The sequence below is a fragment of the Ceratosolen solmsi genome, unplaced genomic scaffold, assembly GCF_000503995.2.
Source record: "Ceratosolen solmsi marchali unplaced genomic scaffold, CerSol_1.0 scaffold15, whole genome shotgun sequence".
Lineage (NCBI taxonomy): Eukaryota > Metazoa > Arthropoda > Insecta > Hymenoptera > Agaonidae > Ceratosolen > Ceratosolen solmsi.
The window spans coordinates 1,566,234-1,586,515 of record NW_011948434.1 but is presented as its reverse complement, the minus strand read 5'-3'; the positions used below and the strand labels follow the sequence as shown (position 1 = coordinate 1,586,515).

Genomic DNA, 20,282 nt, shown 5'->3' with positions numbered 1-20,282 from the left:
TTCAAAGTGATTTTGTTTATTAAATATTCATTAAGACACTTACTTAAGTATTTACGAGAGATACATGATACCAATTTAATTAAATATTAAATATTCAGTGTAATATATATATATTCAAATACATTAGAACTAAAAATATTGTGTAAAGTGATTTCTAAAATTTCAAATCTTTTTGTATTTTATTTCCGTCATTGGTACTTGGCTCGCTTAAGTGATAAATTTTCATTAACGAATTTGTCAAGTATACTTTTCCTTGGAAACAATGAGGTCGTAATACATTCCTGGTAAGCTGATATTGCCTACACTGGGGTGTGCAGTAAATATATTCACTATTTTGTTGTTTCAATTTATGCTGAAATACGAAATAAAAATGAAATATATGAATAAAGTAATTAAAATGAATTTAAATATATCATTAATTATTTAACTGTCCTAAACTATATTCGATATTACATTGTTATATTTTAAAAATAATATTTAAATAAAGTTAATTATAAATTATTTAAATATTTTCAAACTTTTATATTCTTGACTTTGAAAATATATTCAAATATATATTTTAAATATATTTTTTTTTAATTAAACATGTGTACGTATTTTAAACATTTTTAATTAAGTTGTATACAAATTTTTTATAAATTATATACCTGCGATACCAGCAATTGCTTCTGATGCAAAGTATTTGACATCAACGTCAGTGTCTGTGTTTAATTTATCAAGAACAGGTTTAACTTGTGTCTGCACTATATTAGGTTTAAGATATGGTCCAATCCGTTGAAGTGTTTTAGCAACATTGAACCTTACATTTGCTACATTGTCATTAGCCATAGTCAAAACTGTCGGAAGCATAACTTCTGTCGTGATTTCCGGACCACAAACTTCTGCTAACACCTAAAATATTAAATATATTTATACTTATATCACACAAGAATTTTAATTAATAAGTTGTAAATTGTAAATTAATTCAGGTAGACATAATTAATGAAATATAAATTGATATTTTCAATATAAATGAAATTATAGAATTAACCTTCTTTAGTCATTGTGGTTGTAAGTTTTATATCTTATAAAATTTTGAAAACTAATGTTGAGAGTTTTTTATATTGAATGTGTAAGTAATGTAGTAAATATCAATGTTATTAAATTTTCTTTATTAAAAAATATCTTTATTTTAATACTTTATTGATTACAGAAATTTTTTTAATTTTTATTTTAATTTAATAGTTATCATTAAAATTATTGTAATATTTAACATATATAACTACATTATATAAATTACATAAATACATTATATAATGTTATTCTATAATGTTCTTTATCAATATAACATTTAAAGTAATGTTTACATCTTATTTTAAATAAAATAATATGAATATGAAAATATTCATAATATATAAAATTTATAAAATAAAATCAAAATATAAATCAAAATATATAAAATAAAAAATATGAAATACTAAAAAATAAAATGTTTCATATTTCTTTTGCAAATTTGGACAAATTTTTTTAAATAAATACTATTGTATAGTTAAACTTACATTAATGCAAAATAAACAAGTCATTCTGTGAAGATAATTTTGATCTCTTGACATTGCAAGGACTTTTGGAATTACTGTATTCTGTGCCCATTCTGGACCAAATTTCTCAACAAGCTTTTTCAGATTTAATGTAGCTGCTTCTCTAATAGCATAAACATGATCAACTAACCAAGTCATGCATAATGAATTTAACTTTTCATCGAAAAATTCCACACCTAATTGACCTGCTAATAAAGGCATATACCTAAACAATAATCAATTGTATTAGTACATACCAACTAAATTATTTTAGATCATGAATGTCAATAAATTAAAATTCAATTCATTATTTTAATATATATACATACAAAATTATAAATTAATATTTATCAATTAATTATATGTATAACAAAATAAACTTACTCAATAATTGCGAGTCGTACTCTCCATTTTGAATCTTCTGCCAACTCAACAATGGCTGGTAATAGTGATTGCGATAGTTGCTGGATACCAATAACTTCATTTACACAATCTAAATTACTAATTATATTTAAACGTACTTCAGGACATTCATCTTTAAGTTGTGATAAAAACAAGGGTAATAGATGTTCAATTGTGCTAAAAATAAAATAAAAAATGTTATATATATATATTTATTTATTTATTTATATTGTTTATATAAAAAGTTTAAATTATATGTTATAGGAGTGATTTTTTTCATATTGATTTTTAAAGTTCCTGAAATAATGTAACTATGCATTTATATATTTTTTTTTTTGACTAATTATTCCACAAAGATTAATTTCTTGTACAATATTTAATAAATTTTTGTTTTCGTAACAATATAATAATTTTCAAAGATTAAAAAATAAATTCGATAATTTTACCATAGAAATAAATATTTATCTTTGCATTATCGGAAAAATATATTTTACTCTATATATTTTAAATAATAAATCAATGACCTTAGTGGTGTTATAAAGAATTTAGAAATTTATTAAAAATAAAATGTACTTTTTAAAGTAACGTAAAAAATCTTTCTAAATAATAATAAACCAGGAAATATACATTCTTATTACAGACTATTTTTAGATTTATAATACCTAGATGCACGAACATATGTCATTTGATTCGCGTATTATATGAAATCGAACTTGTATGTTTAATTAAAATATAACTATACGTTGATGAAGAACTTTCACAAAAATTCTGTTTGCCTAATCCTCATATCTTTCTTTCGTATTTTTAACTTGTTTTTATCTGCTCCTATTTAATACTACCGCCTTCAAGAAATGATCAAAACAAACTAAGCTATGCTTCAAGTGCATATAAAAACAAAACGATATTAAAGTCTTCCGCATTACAAAACCTTTTTTGCTATGAAATGTCATGTACAATGCGAACGAATCAAAAATATCTATACATACAAAAAATATAAATACAAAATAATGGTACAGATTTAAATATTGTTACGTTACTTTGTAAAATCACAACATTTAATTTTATTAATATTTATTTCACACGAAACCAATAATTCATTAGCGAAATTTATAAATATCGTTCACAAAGAAAAATTTTAAGATATCAAGATGTCTAAGAAGTTATTGGTAAAATGTAATAAATTATTTTATAATAAAGTAAAGCGTTTATATAAATTACAATTTATTACAAATGTATAATGAAATTGGTTTAATTTAGAATTTAGAATCATGTAGTAATCAATCCATAATTTTGTACTTTGTTTCTTATAGAGACAATTTACATATATATATTTTTTTATTGTTTAATCAATCATATACTTTTAATTATAGTTAAATAAAGATTTTTATATCAAATGCTGTATATAAATGGTTAATACATAAATATTAACTTTCAACTAGCAGTTGTAATCCAAGATGCATTCTAGCATTTAATGAAAATTTTGAATTCCTTAATTGAATATCCATTATTAAAATATTGATAAAAAATTTATTTTCAAATTTTTATTAATATAAAGATATTTATATAATTTTAATATTATTTCATTATTTTATGCAAATATATATTATAAATATAACTTTTCTAAGGATATAAATATATGGTATATGAAAAAATCTATGCAATGAAATCATCCAAAACTTCTTAAAAACACTTACTTCGTTTTTCCAAGTATGGGACTAAGACCCATGATAACACTAGCAAGAGCCGATTTGACATGTTGATTTGGATCAGCCACGAGTTCTTTTACGAATGGTAATATGTTTGTCATGATGATCGATTCTTGATGGAATGGATCAAGATACTGACAAAATTCGCGAACCTTATCGGCTGCTGCTGCTCTAACTTCTGCCTCCGTATCCTTAAGAAGAACCTGGAAGGCCGGGACAAGATCAGCACGCGTAATTTCTTCACCAACAGCTTTTTGGAGATCGGTAAATTTGTCAGCCACCATATAGCGCACACGCCATGACTGGTCAGTCGCACATTGTCGCAAAGTTGGCATCACCAATTGTTCGACATCCTCTTGTTGTAGCAGTGTCGCAATACACACACATGCTTCCACTGCCAATAGCCGTACGGAATCCTTTTCCAAAAAAATTATCAATGTTTATTACTTGTGAAAATAGATCAATTATTAATATGAATACATTAAATAAATATATTATAACGAAAAGATAAAAAAAATAAATACTAAAACGAAAATTAAAAAAGTAAAAACTAAAAATGTTAAATTATACGTATTTTAATATAAATTTGATTCAGTTCAATCTGTGATATATTAACATTTAATCTATTTTATTAATATTATTAAATAATTAAAAAATTACGTGATTGGTAATTTATTATGCAGGTACACTATCAGAATAATTTTTCATTATATTATTTTCTGGTACAATACAAATTCGTAATATTTATAACTAATCTTAAAAATTTCTAAAAACGAAAAAAAAATAAACAACTTCATTTCTTTCAATTCTTAAAACATTAATATTTACTTATTACAACTTTTTTACATAATAAAAAATAAAACTGCATTAGAAAGATTAATAAAAATAAGTACTAAAATTTTAAAAACTTAAATGTTAAATAACACATGCATTCATCTCTTATTTTTCAATAGCACGAATAAATATTATGAATCATTTTATATACTATAAACAATAATTAGCTTTTTTATAAAAAAAAAAAACCCATTTAGAAATTTTAAATTTATAATTTTTTAATATGTTTATAAATAATTTCTTCTTTTTGTTTTATTTTTCATAAAAGTATATTCATTAATAAATTAATTTATTTTATATTATTGATATATTATATACTATTTGAAAATGATAAAATTAGAATATGAACATTTTAATTTTGATAATGCATATTTATAATTCAAGGTTGAAGTTTATTAAAATTTATGCTAAAATAAAGCACAATAAAATGTATATGTATAATTTAATATCCAATAACTAATATAGTAGGAAAATAAAATAATTAAAGAAAAACTTTTATCTCATAGTTCAATTACATAATGATAAGTATATTCAAATATTTATTATTTATATTCAATATTTATTATAATTATAATTCAAATATATAATGATAAGTAATCTTCTGTGCATTCTTATATTAAAAATAAACGTATCTAATTCAAATTAAATATGTATAATGAATTAAATTAAATAAATTAAAAGTTTTGTACTTAATTTTGTAATACTTAAACAATAAAAAAAATAATTTTAGAGTATTTAGTAACAAAATTAATATAACTGAATTTATAAAAAACATTAAAAAAATAGATTTGTAAGAATATATAAGACTAATTTTCATAATTACTTAATATTAACTTGTGATTACAATATTATTTAATCAACTTACTTGTTCATCTTGAGCCAGAATAACAAACATTGCAATTAAATCAGATTTCAAATATTCATTTTCAACAACTTTAGCAAATTCTCCCAATTTTCCAGCAGCTGACCGTCGTACCATAGGAGTATCATCTTGACACAGATTACGAAAATGACTCCTTAACTCAGCTGAACATTATATTCATTTACAAATGAAAAGTTATTATTTTTATTACATAAGTCTATTATCACATAGATATATAGTGAATTATGTACCTTTAACTGGTTGAAATACACGAGGATAACATACACTAAATAAACCACACGCTGATGTTCTTGACGTAAACCAATCACCAGAAGCAAGACGCTGAACTAATGGTACAAAATGTTCTTCTAGATCGGCTGCACTATGCTGAGCTGCAATATTTCTTAAAGATTCTACAGCTTTATCTCTAACAACAGTTTCTTCAACAGCTGCTAACTGTTCTAAAGGAGGCTAAAATAAGAATTTAATTAATTTTTATTTATTAAACAAATATTTTAATATTTTAATTTATAGAACTTACTAGTAAAGAATGCACAAAATCTGGTCCACCGACAAGTGGTGTAAAATTTCCCAATTGTTCAGCAAGAGCCAAAAGTACTTCATCCTCATCATATATTGTCTCTGTTAGGAACGGTATCAGTTCTGAACGAGTGCGTTCAACACCAAGTGCAAGGGCAATGGTTGACAATTTTTTAATAGAATTTAATCGTAGCTGAAAAGAAATTTATTGATGAAATGTATATGAATAAAGATAGTTTTAAATCCTTGTTCTTATTATAATTTATTTTTACTTTGTATTCTATTCCAAGAAAATACAACAAAAAATTTTATTTTCTCAAAGCATCATTATTATATTTTAGTTATAATACAGAAACTTAATGCTATTGGTCAGTGTATACAAAAAATTGTAAGCTCTTAATTTCAAATTAAATTACGAATGAAAAGAGAAACCAAGGGAAAAATTTAATTAAAAATAGGTATAGCGTGTTTCAATTACAATATCAATGACAGATCCAGTATCTTTAATGACATCAAAAACAAATTTGTTCGAACCGCGTGTCAGTCCGTCTTTACAAGCCGTATAAAATTAATGTATAATATGTGCACGCGAATACATTCGTACATCGTGTTTGTTTAACATTTGTACGCTGTGTTATGTTCGCATGCGTGTAAGTGCATCATCTGCATGCATTCATGAGGAGCGATGGGTGTGTACACGTATAGTATATGCATGTTACATGCATATCAAAAAGAAGGAAGAGATATCGCAACCGGTTAACACTGAGCTGCCCGGGCAACCTCATCAGATCGCGTGTTTTTACCAGCGTGAAGGAGATCCACAAGCTGTGAAATATCACACGAACAGCAGCTTACCTGTACATCTTCGTTCTTCAGCTCATCGATAAGCACCGCGATGGGGTAGAGGCTGTCGTCCCCGTACGTGTCGCTCGCTGCCATTTTGCTGCTGTACTATCTCTTTACAAACTCGTTACGAACTAAGTCAAAGCTACTTCTGGTGATCCTTGCGCATGCACGCACACACACGTCCACGCAAACGTACGTAGGGAGCTGCTGCGGGGGATTTCAAATTATGTCGCAGAGGGCTCCGTTTATATGTTACAATCCCCTCTACTTTCTTGATGTCGCCGTCGATGTTACAATGAATATTCCGGCGCGGGCCTCGTATTCTTCCTTTTTTACTGGATTTTCTCGTCGCGTTCGTGATAGAGCATAGCGGTACAAACAGTTGTTACTGTTATATAAAATAATATGGTTGAATAGATACAAATAACTATGTTGTATACAGTCGTCCAAACAATTCTACCTATCTCCATGAATCACTGAAAAGTGAGCGCGCCAGGACACGCAACACATTTGTTCACTGCTCTATGCTTGGGGCTCGCGCATGTGCACGACCATTTGTTGATCTCAGCCTTTGTAGTCCCAAACCGTAAAACGACGATCCCGATATTATTTTACGTATGATTACATCCTAATTTGTAATTTTTACCGTGGCTGCATCGATAATTCTTCGATCAGCTAAAACCTTTTCTTAACTTATTGTAAATTTATTTATTATTATTACAATAAAAAATGTCTCGTGTAGGTTTTACTCGGAGGAAATCATCATAGATCAATTCAGTAATTATCTAGATAATGAATATTATTATAATATTCAAATTAAACGATATGACATTAAATTGATATGTCATTATAATTTTATAATAATGATATCATCTGCGTCTATCATGTGAATTAATTTTGGCCTGACAAATATAACTTTGTAATTAACGATATTACATTTAAGTGTGTTTTCATATCATATACAATAAATAAATTTAATATTGCTTTTAATTTTTTCTCTTAATGTTTTCATTGATACTAAAAGTTATAACAATAGATTATTATTTGTTTATGATAAAAATTCATATAAATATATATATATATATATATATATATTGTTATACTTGTATGTAGCAATACACTTTACACTAAAAAATTTATTGAAAAATCTTCATTTGTTACAAAAAATTGAATTTACTAATTTAATTAATATTTTGTACATATTAAGCTAAGCAAATCATGTGTATGGACATAAGTGTGTAGATAAATCGTTCCAAGAATATTTTGCAGATTTATCATAATGTGAAATAATTAAAAGTCATTGATTTTGTATTTGAATCACCAACAATATCGTGGTTCATATAAAATCATTTAAATTACATATTTTAATCAATATAAATTATAATGTTGGTAATTTTGTATAAAATTTATCCAATGAAAATTTGATTTTTTATAATATTATTCTTCAACAATATAATAATTGTTAATGTTTATAATTTTATTTAATAATATTCTGAATTAATTGTTCATTTAATATTGTTTACATTTAAAATTAATTAAATTTATTAAAATAACTATATACATAAATTTCAACTCAATTGCAAATACTTTTCGAAAGTAATGACATTGAACATAAAAATGTTTTCTGTATTTAGGCTCTAAACTTAATTACTATTGTAGCTAATTCGTAACATTGACATAGTAATTCATACTAAAATGATGAGCCACTGACAGAATAAAATTTTTTTTATTTCTAAAATTCATGGGTATATTTTTGGTAACAAAGATTACCAAAATTTAAAATAGTAATGTATTAATCATTGTCTAAATACAGCAATTAATATGTATATGTATATAGAGGTAGCCATATAAAGCTTTTAAATTTATCGTAAAATCCATAACAGAAAAGGTTCGATCTACCATCACAATAAATTAATTGATTGAATTGTGGAGAGCTTTACAATATTTTGAAGAATTAATTAGGTTTATAAAAATTAATTCTGAACTATATAATTGATTGTCAAATCTCTGGATTGCTACAATATTTCTTAAATAGAGTTAAGTTAACATTTGAGGTGCTTTAAAAATGAAATAAAAAATAAAAGAAATTTAACCGCAATCAACTTTTTGTTACCAGTAGCACAAATGTTAGTGTGATCAATTTATGAATTCGAAATAAGGAGAATGAATCAGAAAAGTTTCATTAGGTGCGAAAATCATGTTCTTTTTTAATATTATTATCTATAATTAAATTATATTATAATAATTTATAGAATTCCAGAGCTGTTCCAGTTATTCTATATAGTTTTAAATATTATATTCAACATATTGTTGTTCCAAATATTTCATTTCAACTTAGGAATTAGTATTCTACATTATAAATTATTCAAGCTTGTTTTAAAATATTAAATTATGTGTAAAGCTATGCCTTCATACATTAAATTAATAGAATTGATAATACAATTATAGATATTTGAGAATTCATATGCAACCCTTAGTTTAGTCCTCAGTTTTATTTATTAATAGTTCCGAAATGCTTTGAATACAATAGAATTTTTTATTTAAAAAATTGATAAATAAAAAAGCAGATATATTTTTATGTTTCAAAGTAATTTTAGATATATTTTGTTGTGAAAAATAGACAATAACAATTTGCCTGCAGTGTATCATCTTTCAAAAAAAAATCCTAAAAAGGATGTGATAACATAAAAATATTTAGTTAATACATTTATTCAATCGTGTAAATAAAAAATTATTATAAACATACTATGATGATAAAATAAAATTAGAAATTAAAATTTTTAAAAAATAAATTCTATATTAATATATCTTAATTTTTATACTGTGTTTGAAATTTTACGAATTATTTTTTATCCTTTAATATAAGATATATATATATATATATATTTATTTATTTATTATATTTATTTATATATAGTTATATATACATTTATTTATTTATATATATTTATTGAAATTGTACAGAAAATATAAAATATATCTTTTTCCAGACATAAAAAAACATCAATATAGATTTTTATATATACAATACTTTATATTTTTAATGTAAAAATAAAATATATTAAAAGAAACTTTTAAATACTAATATTCATATTATTTACCCGAAGAAAATTTTTCTTAATTAAAATTTGTTTTTTGTAAAATATTTTATTTTCTTTTATTTTAATTAAATTGCTTTTTAAAGATTTCAGAATTTATAAATATACTAAAAAAATCTTTGTTTTTCTTTTAAGTTTAAAGTTAGAGAATTAATAATTTTAGTGTTTTATAAATTATTATATATAACTATAAATTAAAATCGTTCCGTTTTTTGTAATTAAAGTAATTGCCAGTTAATTGTATAATTCAACCAAACTTATACCCTCTAATTTTTTAGATATATTGTACTAACATTGATATTTTATTATGTAAAATTTTTTTTTAATTGTTAAAATAAACAGTTAAAAATATATACTAAAATATAGTATATTAAACATTTTGTAGCGATTAATATTATATTTTATATTCAATAATATTTAACTAATTTTTCAATTAATAAACTAGAAAAAGAAATAACAATCAAGATGTTTTAATACCTTAATTATATTAGTTTTAAACATAAATAAACTTATAAATAAAGTTTAAGTCGATAACATTTTTTTTAGTTATAAACAAAAAATATTTTAAATGAAAATAAGAAATTTTAGTGCCATGTCCATGTTAAATGAATTTGTTTTTTAAATAAATATTTCTAACGAAACCATGCATTTGTTATTATTCTTTTACTTTTTAAAATATATTCTTTTTAAATACATTTTTTTAGGATAAGTGGATAAAATAGAAATTTTAAATTTAAATTTATTCAAGTGCTCACATAAATTTGTTTAATTTTTTCTAATGTATAAAATCTTATTTCTTCTTATTAATTAATTATCATCATACATTTAATTAATTAGCAACAATAGTCAAATAATTACTAATACTAAGCTATTAGTACAAATCGATAAATATGCATCGAATGTATACTTATAAATGGACATGAAGATTTTAAATAATCTGATTAAACAATATTTATTTAACACTATGCACATAATATATTCTCGTTATTAGCAATAACACCAGTTACATAATCAAAGATTTCAATTGGGACACATTTTTGAATTTTGAATTTGAATGATAACACAAGCAAATACATAATTTATTATAATTCTATTTTTAAACTTTGTATATATGCCCAAGAATTGTCACTATTAAATAAGAAAAATCACGTTTCAATCATTATGGTTTATTTGAAGAAAAATTATTATAAATTACTTTGTGAGAAATTAAATTACTGGACGATATTTACAAAAACTGCGTACTCATTGTCATTATTTAAAAAATTATATTTTAAAGCATGAAAGAATCAATGATGAATTAAATTTTTCCATAAAATAGTTTTACATGTTTAATGCAAATTTCACAATTATATTACAAAATATAAATTACAATTGCTTATATTTATACAGAGCGATATATAAATTCTATCAAATTTGATAATATTCAAATGAATAAAAAATTCATTTCTAACATTTCTTTTGTATTTATTATGTATCATAAATAAATCTTACATAATGAATCATTTTATTAATATACAATTATTAAAAAAAATTATTTTATTCGTCATATTATTACAATGCATTCTTATAATAGTATTTATATACATTTGTAAACTATTATAATATAAATGGAATCGTATACAAGGTATATAAGAAACCTTAAGAGTTTAAATAAGGTCATAGAATTATTTAAAGTTTTAATTAATTTTTAATTAACTATGATACACATTAAATTATTTTAGATAACATATTTACTTTTTAGAACAAATTTGGAATAAAGATTATCATTTAGATGTGGGTTAAGTATATACCATTTTACACTTTAATTAATTTTAATTTCTGATTAAAAGTCGGATCTACATGAATGAATGTAAAGGAAAAATTCTATAAGTAATCTATTATAAAAAATAAATTTTAAAATGATGCAATAACCCCATTCAAACTCTTGAAATGTGTTATATACAATTATTTTTAAAATATAATTGCTACCACACATTACTTTCATAATATCTATAACTGAATATATAAATCATAAATTTACATATAATAATCTATACAAAAAGTATACACTTTAAATGTAAAATTAATAAATCTAGAGCATAACATAATTTGCGTACTCTTAATAAAATTTATATATTTAACTATTAATATAAATTTTTGTGATTATAATCTTTTATTTTTATTTATTCTACTTCTAATTTTTCCTCCTTTTCTTTTAAATGATAATACACAGCAAATAATTTCCTTAGCTTATCAGGTTTTAGGGAAGTATTTTTTATAGTATTGAAAATTTGTGAAAAATTAGAAGTAATAGATGCTGGTATTGTTAAAAGTTTTAAAGCTAATGTGGCCAAATCATTATGAGTTCTTCTAGCAAGACTCCAATATGTTTGAGATGATAATCCATCTTTCTGATTTAAAACTCTAAAAATACTGTCACCATTCACATAGGATTGCAAGCTATTAAGTCCATCAGAATCAAGTTCATTAAGAAGAAATTCTTCAACTTTATTCATTTGATTATCCGATAATTTTCTACCTCTATATACTGGATGCAAATAATTTGCTACAAGACATTGAATCTTTAATACACTATCGCGTCGTGCTAATAATTTTTCTGCAGTTTCTGAATCATCATCAGGTAACTGAAGGCACAGCCACTGTTCTGCTGTATCTGCAATATTTGATTTAGGCGTTTGACACACTATAGTTAGTTCATTAATTGAATCAAGAAAATTAATATAACTTTCAATTTTATGTATAAATTCTTCATCAAAAAATAAACATTTATAATCTTTAGATAATTTAATCAAATTTTCAGAAGAAAGTATTGTTTGAATTGTTCCAATATTAGCAATACAATATTCTAAAATACACTTAGTGTTAATCCACCGCATTTCACTACTTATTTTATTTTCTAAATCATCATCTTTAAATATGACATTTAACTGCTTCAAAATTTTACATACAGTATTCATAAAATCTTGTGATATATACTCTTTAGTCAGAATTTTTATTACATATGAATTGCAAGGGAATTGCCAGACTTCGCTCACTGCATCCATCTTAATTAAACTCCAACTATTGCCCATAATTATAGCATATACTTCTGTTTTGAATTGTTCATAAGCTTCCATAATAGACATTTTAGCAATATCAGTTAATTCTTGAACAATATCTTTATTGTTTGATAATTCATAATTATCAAGAAATATTGTTTCACTTGTTTCAGTTCTTATCATAACTGTAACATTTTTTGTATTTGTACTTTCATTTTTCCAACCATCAATAAGTAAAACTGATGTTTGACTGACTTTTACATCTTTATGAAATTTTGAATAAACGTTGTCAAGTAAAGAACCTGAAAGTTGCTCACTCGATATAATTTTACAAGTTGGATTTAATGCAAGGCATAGTTTTTTAAAATATGAAGAATCTGCGACAGAAAAGGGTATATTGCAGCCAATAAAAAATTTTGTTAGAACTGTATCAAGCTTATAATCATTGCAAGTTCCAGTTTGTAATTTAAATTCATCATAAGTTTCGGTTGTACTATCTAAAAAAGTATATTCAGTCTTTGCTAAATCTTCTGATGTTGATTGTTCATTTACAAATTGAGCCGTATCATCCATATCAACAAAAGTAATTGTTGCAGAATTATCAGTCGTCAAAATTTTCGTAACTTCTTTTATTTTTGGATCTGAATCATTTTTTTCAATTAATTCTGAATGATTAGCCTGATCAATATTACAAATTCTTCTGTGTGCTGTCAAACGTTTAGAAGCTGTATTGCATAAAACACTGTTGCATATCACGCAAAATGCAGCGGGAATTGTTCGATGAGTCTTTTCGCAATGCTTCAAAACTCTGCGAAAACCGAGAGTCCAAACTTCATGCTTTGGCCTACCCGGTGGACCTTTAACCCCTTTTTTCTTATTCGTTGGCGCCATTTTCTCACGCTAAAATGAAACAAAAAATGATTCATAATATAATGTATAATCCCCAACGTTAGCATTAATTGTTCAAACCGTAATATTTTGTTAGAGGTATAAACACTTTTTAAAATTTCCAGCTTTAAAATTATTTTCTACTTGTAGTATAAATCTTATGCGTACTTTACCTCTATTTCAACCGATGTAAATTTGTTAGAATTGTGATCACAATAAATGTATGAATATGCAAACTTTGAAAAATTATTTTTAATTTTCGTGGTATGTCAAATGTTACAAAGCTAACATTTAGATAACTTTGAAAATTACTTTTTTCGAAAAATTTACTCTTGGAATTGTGCTTTTAACTAATGTAAATTGGTGTATAATGCTCAATGGCGTGCGTAGACATTACGCACTCTACGTCTCCGCGCCGTAAAATATATATATATAAAACTTCATTGGAACAATTGGAATCGAACCAAGGAATTTAACTTTAGATTCAGAAAGGCTAAATATTATTCTCAATTCTCATATCTCCATTTAAATTAACTATTGTTCTATGTATATTTCAGTATGCTACAAATAATTCCTGATTTTCATTAGTATGTGAAAATAATCTTCTACTAACAAAAATTAAATTTCAAATTATGCCAGATAATTCATGTATGCTGTGTACATGCGCATAAAATATTTGAGCTTTAAAAATACATTGCAAAGTTCAGCTCCAAAGTTATACGTCTACCAATACAAAAGTATGGATAAACAGGATCAGTGCATAGTCAGTCACATGCGCAGTAATAAAAATTTTTTATTAGATATACGCGCGCTTGCTTTGATAAAAGTAGGAAAAATGAGGTAAGATGAATTATCAAATACAAGTCAACTGTTTATAGTTCATATTCATTATATTTTATTACTTCTACTGTTATCAATGCAAGCTATTATACGTTAACCTTAACATTATGAAAAAGATCACTAACCATGTTTTATAATAATCCGTATTTCACAAGTCTGACGGTATAAAGGAATAATAAAATCAGATATAAGTTGATTTTCAAATATTTGTAAAATTTTCATTAGATTGTAGGACTTCCAAATTTGTACTATTTATAAAAACTACCATTGATTGTTATCCTTGAAATACTTTATCTTTCTTAACAAAAAAAAAAAAAAAACAAAACAAAAAATATCGGTAATTTCTTTCTAATTATCGAATTATTGTATCATTTATTTAGCGTAATCAATATATATGAATATTTAATGATTCATAAATTGTGCATTTTCTTCAGTAATGCAATTAATATATTCTTAAATATGCTTCCGATGTCTCATAGACTATTTAGATACGTTCAGCCGTTCAAGATCGTTAACATTATTTCTCGAAATATATTTTTAATTTCCACGCCATAAGAAAAACCGTAAAAGGAGATAAGCTATATCATACAGTTTATTTGAGTCTAAAATGTGTATAAGCCTAACTTTCTGAAATTTCATGAATTTATTAGAAAAATGAAAAACTTAATTATTATATAAAAAGTTTATAAAACTGTTTGAAAAAATACAAGCAATCTTCCAAGATTAACATACAATGACAATTGCAGAAAATAATATTATCACTAAAATAAATACTAATATTCAACACCTATACATAACATTCAATATTGATATAAAGCTCATTTATGATGAGAGCAATTGAATAAATCGATGCATAAAAACATAATTTCTCAAAAGCTTCGTATTTTTATATACAATTTAATATAACACACTAAATCAGATTTAATTTAAACAATCATATGAATATCTTCTCTTAATGTTGCAAATTAATTTATAGAAAAAATTATCGAAAATTTTTACATCATATATAATGTTTAAATTATAATGAATAATCATATAAGTACCATATAAGTAATAAATGAGAGTTATATGAGTTTTATAATATAAAATAAAAATTGTCAATCTCTGCAATACTAAATGTATTTGATTATGTTCGATAACTACTTTATGAACTCAAAAATGTAATTATTTTATGGATGTGATGTCAACCTCAAAAATCACAATTTTATGAATTTTTTCATATGTCATTGTACTATAAATTTGCAATGTTCTTATTTTTATTAAAAATATTATATTATATTATTATTATCAATTTTATAATGAAATATTGTTTATTATATTGCATTTCAAGCAGTTATCATTTGAAAATATTCAATTACATTAAATATTGTAGTCAAAGTTTATATATATATTATATAAAAACTTAATGTATAATTTATATTTTCATTTTTAAGCTATAAATTGAAATGTTATATTTAATTAAATTATTACATTTTTTAAATATAAATTATATAATACTTTGCATATATATAACTTAAACAACAATGGATTTCTATAGTTATAAATATATTTTTTATATATATTTTCTTAAGCTATTTCAACATTTTTGGTTAAAGATTAATTTAATTTTTTTATTACAGTAATTTTGTAAATTGAATTACTTTAATTTCGAATTTATTAATTAATTTATTTAGTCTTCTCTATTATTAAATTGTCAATCGTAAATTGGCAACATGACACTTAGTATATTTAATAAATAAATATATTTAAATAAATCCTAATTTTAGCAAATTAAAATAATAAGATATGAATATAGTTTATCAATCAATTCTAGCTTTTCTTTATTTTAACACATTTATTTATTTACTTTCTTCATTAATTTAATTATTTATATAATTATTGTATTTTTTCTATTAATTATTTATCTTACATAAACAAATATAATATTGATATTTATTATGTTTAGGGAAATATGTCTTAGCTCATATTTCATTTTTAAAAATCAACTGTTTACTTATTTATTAGAATCGATTTTCACATATAATTATATTTACAATATAATGAACTCATAAGGCTTTATAGTTGTATATATAATTTTTATTTAATAACTTAATACGTCTCTTAATTAATTAACAATTGTCATCATTGATAATTTGAATTACGCGGTTTCAGATTAATTAAACTTGATTTCAAACATGTGTTTCGAATATTGCATTTAAGGACGACTTAATAATAATTAAAAACGTATTCTTCATTATTATTAGTACATAAAAATGGTTAACAAGGAAATAAAAAATAATAAAATTATGGAGTCTTCTTCGGAAAATAAAAATTGCAAAAGAAAGCATGAAAATGAAATTCAAATGGAGGTATGAATTGATAAGGTTATGTTTATAAATAATTGATAAATTCTGTAAATTATACTTATCAACAACAATAATTACTATAATAATATATGTTAGAACTTTAAAAAAATAGTTTGAAAATTTGATTTGATTTTAAAAGAATGTATTGTCAATTTTTATATTTTAAAAATATTTGTAATTTATAATTTATTTTTAATTTCAGGTTGATACAGTACATGATATTAAAGGTCAAATTCAGAATAAATCTCCATTCAAAAGAATAAAGTTTGTTCAAGGAAATGAAATTCGAAGAGTTAGTAACATATCCATAAATAATTAATAATTATAATAAGCTTCAATAAAAAAAGTTTTATTAATGAAATTTGTATTTAATATAATCCATGATGTTCTGAATTTATCTGTTAGATTTCGGTGCCAGCTCATAGATATACACCATTAAAAGAAAACTGGATGAAAATTTTTACACCGGTTGTTGAGCATCTTCAGTTACAAATTCGTTTCAATTTAAAAACAAGAAATATTGAATTGAAAACAGCACCAGAAACTACAGACATAGCAAATCTTCAAAAAGGTGCAGATTTTGTGAAAGCATTTATTTATGGTTTTGAAGTTGAAGATGCACTAGCATTACTACGTTTGGATGATTTATTTATCGAAACTTTTGAAATACAAGATGTAAAACCTTTAAAAGGGGATCATTTAGCAAGAGCTATTGGTCGTTTAGCAGGAAAGGGTGGAAGAACAAAATTTACAATTGAAAATGTCACAAAAACTAGAATTATTCTAGCAGATGTAAAAATACACATTCTTGGTTCATTTCAAAATATACAATTAGCAAGAAGATCCATATGTAATTTAATTCTTGGAAGTCCACCTTCTAAAGTTTATGGACAATTACGAAATATGGCAGGTAAAATTGCTCAACGATTTTAATATAAAACTATTTATCTAATTGTAAAAAAACCAATGTTACACAAGAAATTGCATATTAATTAATGAAAATAAAATATCTGTTTATTATAATGAAAAACTGTATTTTTAACATATTTTAATATATAAATTTTTAAAATATTATATACATTGATGTTTATTTATCAAATGTTTTGATTACAAATTTATAGTTAACGGCAACTTATAAATTAAAGCTCATTTAAAAGCTAGAAAATAATTTTTATATTAATAATTTATAACAAGATCTGGTATTTATATTTTCGGGGCACTTTGTTTAAAACTAATCGACCATCATAACTCAATGATGCAAATGTCCAAGGATCAGCTGATGACCATTCAACAGCATAAACGCTATCTTCATGTTCTTCATATTTACCTATTATTCCATCTTCTAATCTGCCAGTGAAAGATGAAAATTCAATTTTCTTTACTCTTAAAAATGTTTCATCTAAGTAAAATTTATATTAAAGTTTATTAATTGATGAGTTATGAAACGTACCTTTCTTTAGTGCAAGTTTCTGAAATTGATACATTTTCTTCTAAAGGAATTGTATGACCAAAGGGTTCAGAGGAAATTGAAGCAATACTAGACAAAATAACTCTTGAATCACTGCTTGACGTTAAAACTAATTGATCATGAAAATGATTTATTCTGATAGACCAAACCCAATGAGAATGTTCTATTTTTGACATTACTGGTTCAGACAGATTTCGAATATCCCAAAATTTCATATAACCATCATCACCACATGTTGCTAAATAATACTGGCGATTTGTATTAAAATCTAAATCCCTAAAAGATATATTAATGAATATTCAATGATATACATTATTTATTGTACTGATAAATAAATATTTATTTTACCATTACTATTTTATTATTAGAATTTTCTACTAGATTATAAATTATTTAATACTTGTAATTGATATTATCGTTTATATTTAGATATACCTAATTATTTGTGAATGTGCTGATATTATAGACCATGCAGGTTCTTTAGGATCCCTAAAATCCCAACCTTGAACATTGTTCTCATTCAGTGTAACAAATTGATTACAAGTATTATGTGGATTCCATTTACCACTTGTAAATCTTGGTTGTCCTTTACCTACAAGTGTTCCTACAGTAACAACCTAATGTTTTAAAATGAGTATAAAATTTTATGCATTGATTTATTAAAGAAAATTTTATTTATTGATACAACATAAATATATAATAAATTTATAAAATTTGTACATAGGTAATATTCGTAAATTGTACGTAGGTACATTCGTAAATGAGTACATAATTAAGTAAATTTTATAATACATATATTTAAGATACCTGTGGCTTATAACTTAAGTCCCATAAAACAAAATTATTGTCTACAACTGATACAGCTTTTTTATTGTCAATTGGATGGTAGGCAATATTTTTAAGATCATTACCATAAGATGTAGTATCTATGTCAGCCAGTTTTTCAAGTGGAATAATATCATTCATTTCTTGGGATATAAATAGTTTCCATATAGCTCCTTTCATTTGACATATACCTTCATCTTTCAAAACAAATACATCTTAGATAAAGAAAAATAAAATGTATTAATAATTTCGTAATTATAAAATTAAAATTCACTTGTTAATGTATTGTAACAGGTTATAAATTTATCTGGATCAGTAGGTGAAGCTTGTATTGACCAAATTTCTCCAATTGGATGTTGAAATATTTGGGTTTTTAAATTACCAGTTTCTTCATTTAGTTCAACTAAATGTACCTGATTATTATTAAGTTTTAGTGATTGTGTCCCAACAAAAAATCTAACAGTATCTAATTCTGCTATCTGTGCTGAAAGAGCTCGAGCCTGAAAATTCATGTACATTTTATAACTAAAAGAAAGTATTTAATAATAATTTGACAACAAATTTGCATATTTATAAAATAAATTATTTTTAATTTAAGTACATATAGTATTATGTACAATTATAATTCATTACGAAAATACCTGAAATTCCAAGCCATAAATAACAGGAATATCTTTTTCCATTTTATTTTACTTTCTAATAAAAATAAGTGATTAAACTATTTTACTATGTAAATATGATCACATGTGCATGTTTACAAAAAAAATATTTATTTTTTTTTTATAAAACCATAGACACAATATTTTCATATCTTAAACCGTCATAAAAAGACGTTATATATCACTTATTATTTAATACGCGTGGGAGGGTCACTCGATTCTGCGCAATAACGTATTAAAATGATTCGTTTTTATCATTTGCTATTTTAAAACTAATTGCGATTAAATTACAATAAAACTCAATGCAAATTGAATCTAAACTTAGGGACTAAATTCTAAATTAAAAATTTGCTTTCATAAAAAAATTCCGGTAAT

The 20,282-nt window shown here is 23.7% G+C and overlaps 4 protein-coding genes across 4 annotated transcripts; 1 reads left to right on the top strand and 3 right to left on the bottom strand.

The window, feature by feature from the left end:
* On the bottom strand, positions 1-7,245 carry Pp2A-29B (Protein phosphatase PP2A regulatory subunit A). Its single transcript, XM_011502749.1, has 9 exons — positions 6,756-7,245; positions 5,902-6,093; positions 5,612-5,831; positions 5,364-5,524; positions 3,653-4,080; positions 1,941-2,135; positions 1,539-1,782; positions 648-891; positions 1-352 (listed from the first exon to the last, which is right to left on the bottom strand). The coding sequence occupies exons 1-9, from the start codon at positions 6,837-6,839 to the stop codon at positions 348-350; spliced, it is 1,773 nt and encodes a 590-aa protein (XP_011501051.1). The 5' UTR covers positions 6,840-7,245; the 3' UTR covers positions 1-347.
* A 4,742-nt stretch (positions 7,246-11,987) lies between these two features.
* On the bottom strand, positions 11,988-14,194 carry LOC105364739 (uncharacterized). Its single transcript, XM_011502748.1, has 2 exons — positions 13,944-14,194; positions 11,988-13,782 (listed from the first exon to the last, which is right to left on the bottom strand). Exon 2 carries the CDS (start codon positions 13,771-13,773, stop codon positions 12,007-12,009), a length of 1,767 nt encoding a protein of 588 aa, XP_011501050.1. The 5' UTR covers positions 13,774-13,782; positions 13,944-14,194; the 3' UTR covers positions 11,988-12,006.
* A 234-nt stretch (positions 14,195-14,428) lies between these two features.
* l(1)G0004 (RNA-binding protein pno1) lies at positions 14,429-17,935 on the top strand. Its single transcript, XM_011502747.1, has 3 exons — positions 14,429-14,533; positions 17,158-17,247; positions 17,361-17,935. Exons 1-3 carry the CDS (start codon positions 14,432-14,434, stop codon positions 17,886-17,888), a joined length of 720 nt encoding a protein of 239 aa, XP_011501049.1. The 5' UTR covers positions 14,429-14,431; the 3' UTR covers positions 17,889-17,935.
* Positions 17,936-18,139: 204 nt separating this feature from the next.
* On the bottom strand, positions 18,140-20,013 carry LOC105364737 (protein TSSC1). The gene is made up of 6 exons (XM_011502746.1): positions 19,890-20,013; positions 19,523-19,748; positions 19,231-19,445; positions 18,859-19,040; positions 18,406-18,699; positions 18,140-18,302 (listed from the first exon to the last, which is right to left on the bottom strand). Exons 1-6 carry the CDS (start codon positions 19,929-19,931, stop codon positions 18,140-18,142), a joined length of 1,122 nt encoding a protein of 373 aa, XP_011501048.1. The 5' UTR covers positions 19,932-20,013.
* Positions 20,014-20,282: the final 269 nt, after the last annotated feature.

Bases quoted from the DNA above. Each gene is read 5' to 3' on its own strand.
- Pp2A-29B (XM_011502749.1), bottom strand. From the start codon at position 6,839: ATGGCAGCGAGCGACACGTACGGGGACGACAGCCTCTACCCCATCGCG. The intron at 6,094-6,755 runs GTAAGCTGCTGT...ATTTCTTTTCAG, and splicing joins TGAAGAACGAAGATGTACAG to CTACGATTAAATTCTATTAA. The intron at 5,832-5,901 runs GTAAGTTCTATA...TTCTTATTTTAG, and splicing joins ATTTTGTGCATTCTTTACTA to CCTCCTTTAGAACAGTTAGC.
- LOC105364739 (XM_011502748.1), bottom strand. From the start codon at position 13,773: ATGGCGCCAACGAATAAGAAAAAAGGGGTTAAAGGTCCACCGGGTAGG.
- LOC105364737 (XM_011502746.1), bottom strand. From the start codon at position 19,931: ATGGAAAAAGATATTCCTGTTATTTATGGCTTGGAATTTCAG. The intron at 19,041-19,230 runs GTATCTTAAATA...TTAAAACATTAG, and splicing joins ACTTAAGTTATAAGCCACAG to GTTGTTACTGTAGGAACACT. The intron at 18,303-18,405 runs GTACGTTTCATA...TTTCACTGGCAG, and splicing joins GAAACTTGCACTAAAGAAAG to ATTAGAAGATGGAATAATAG.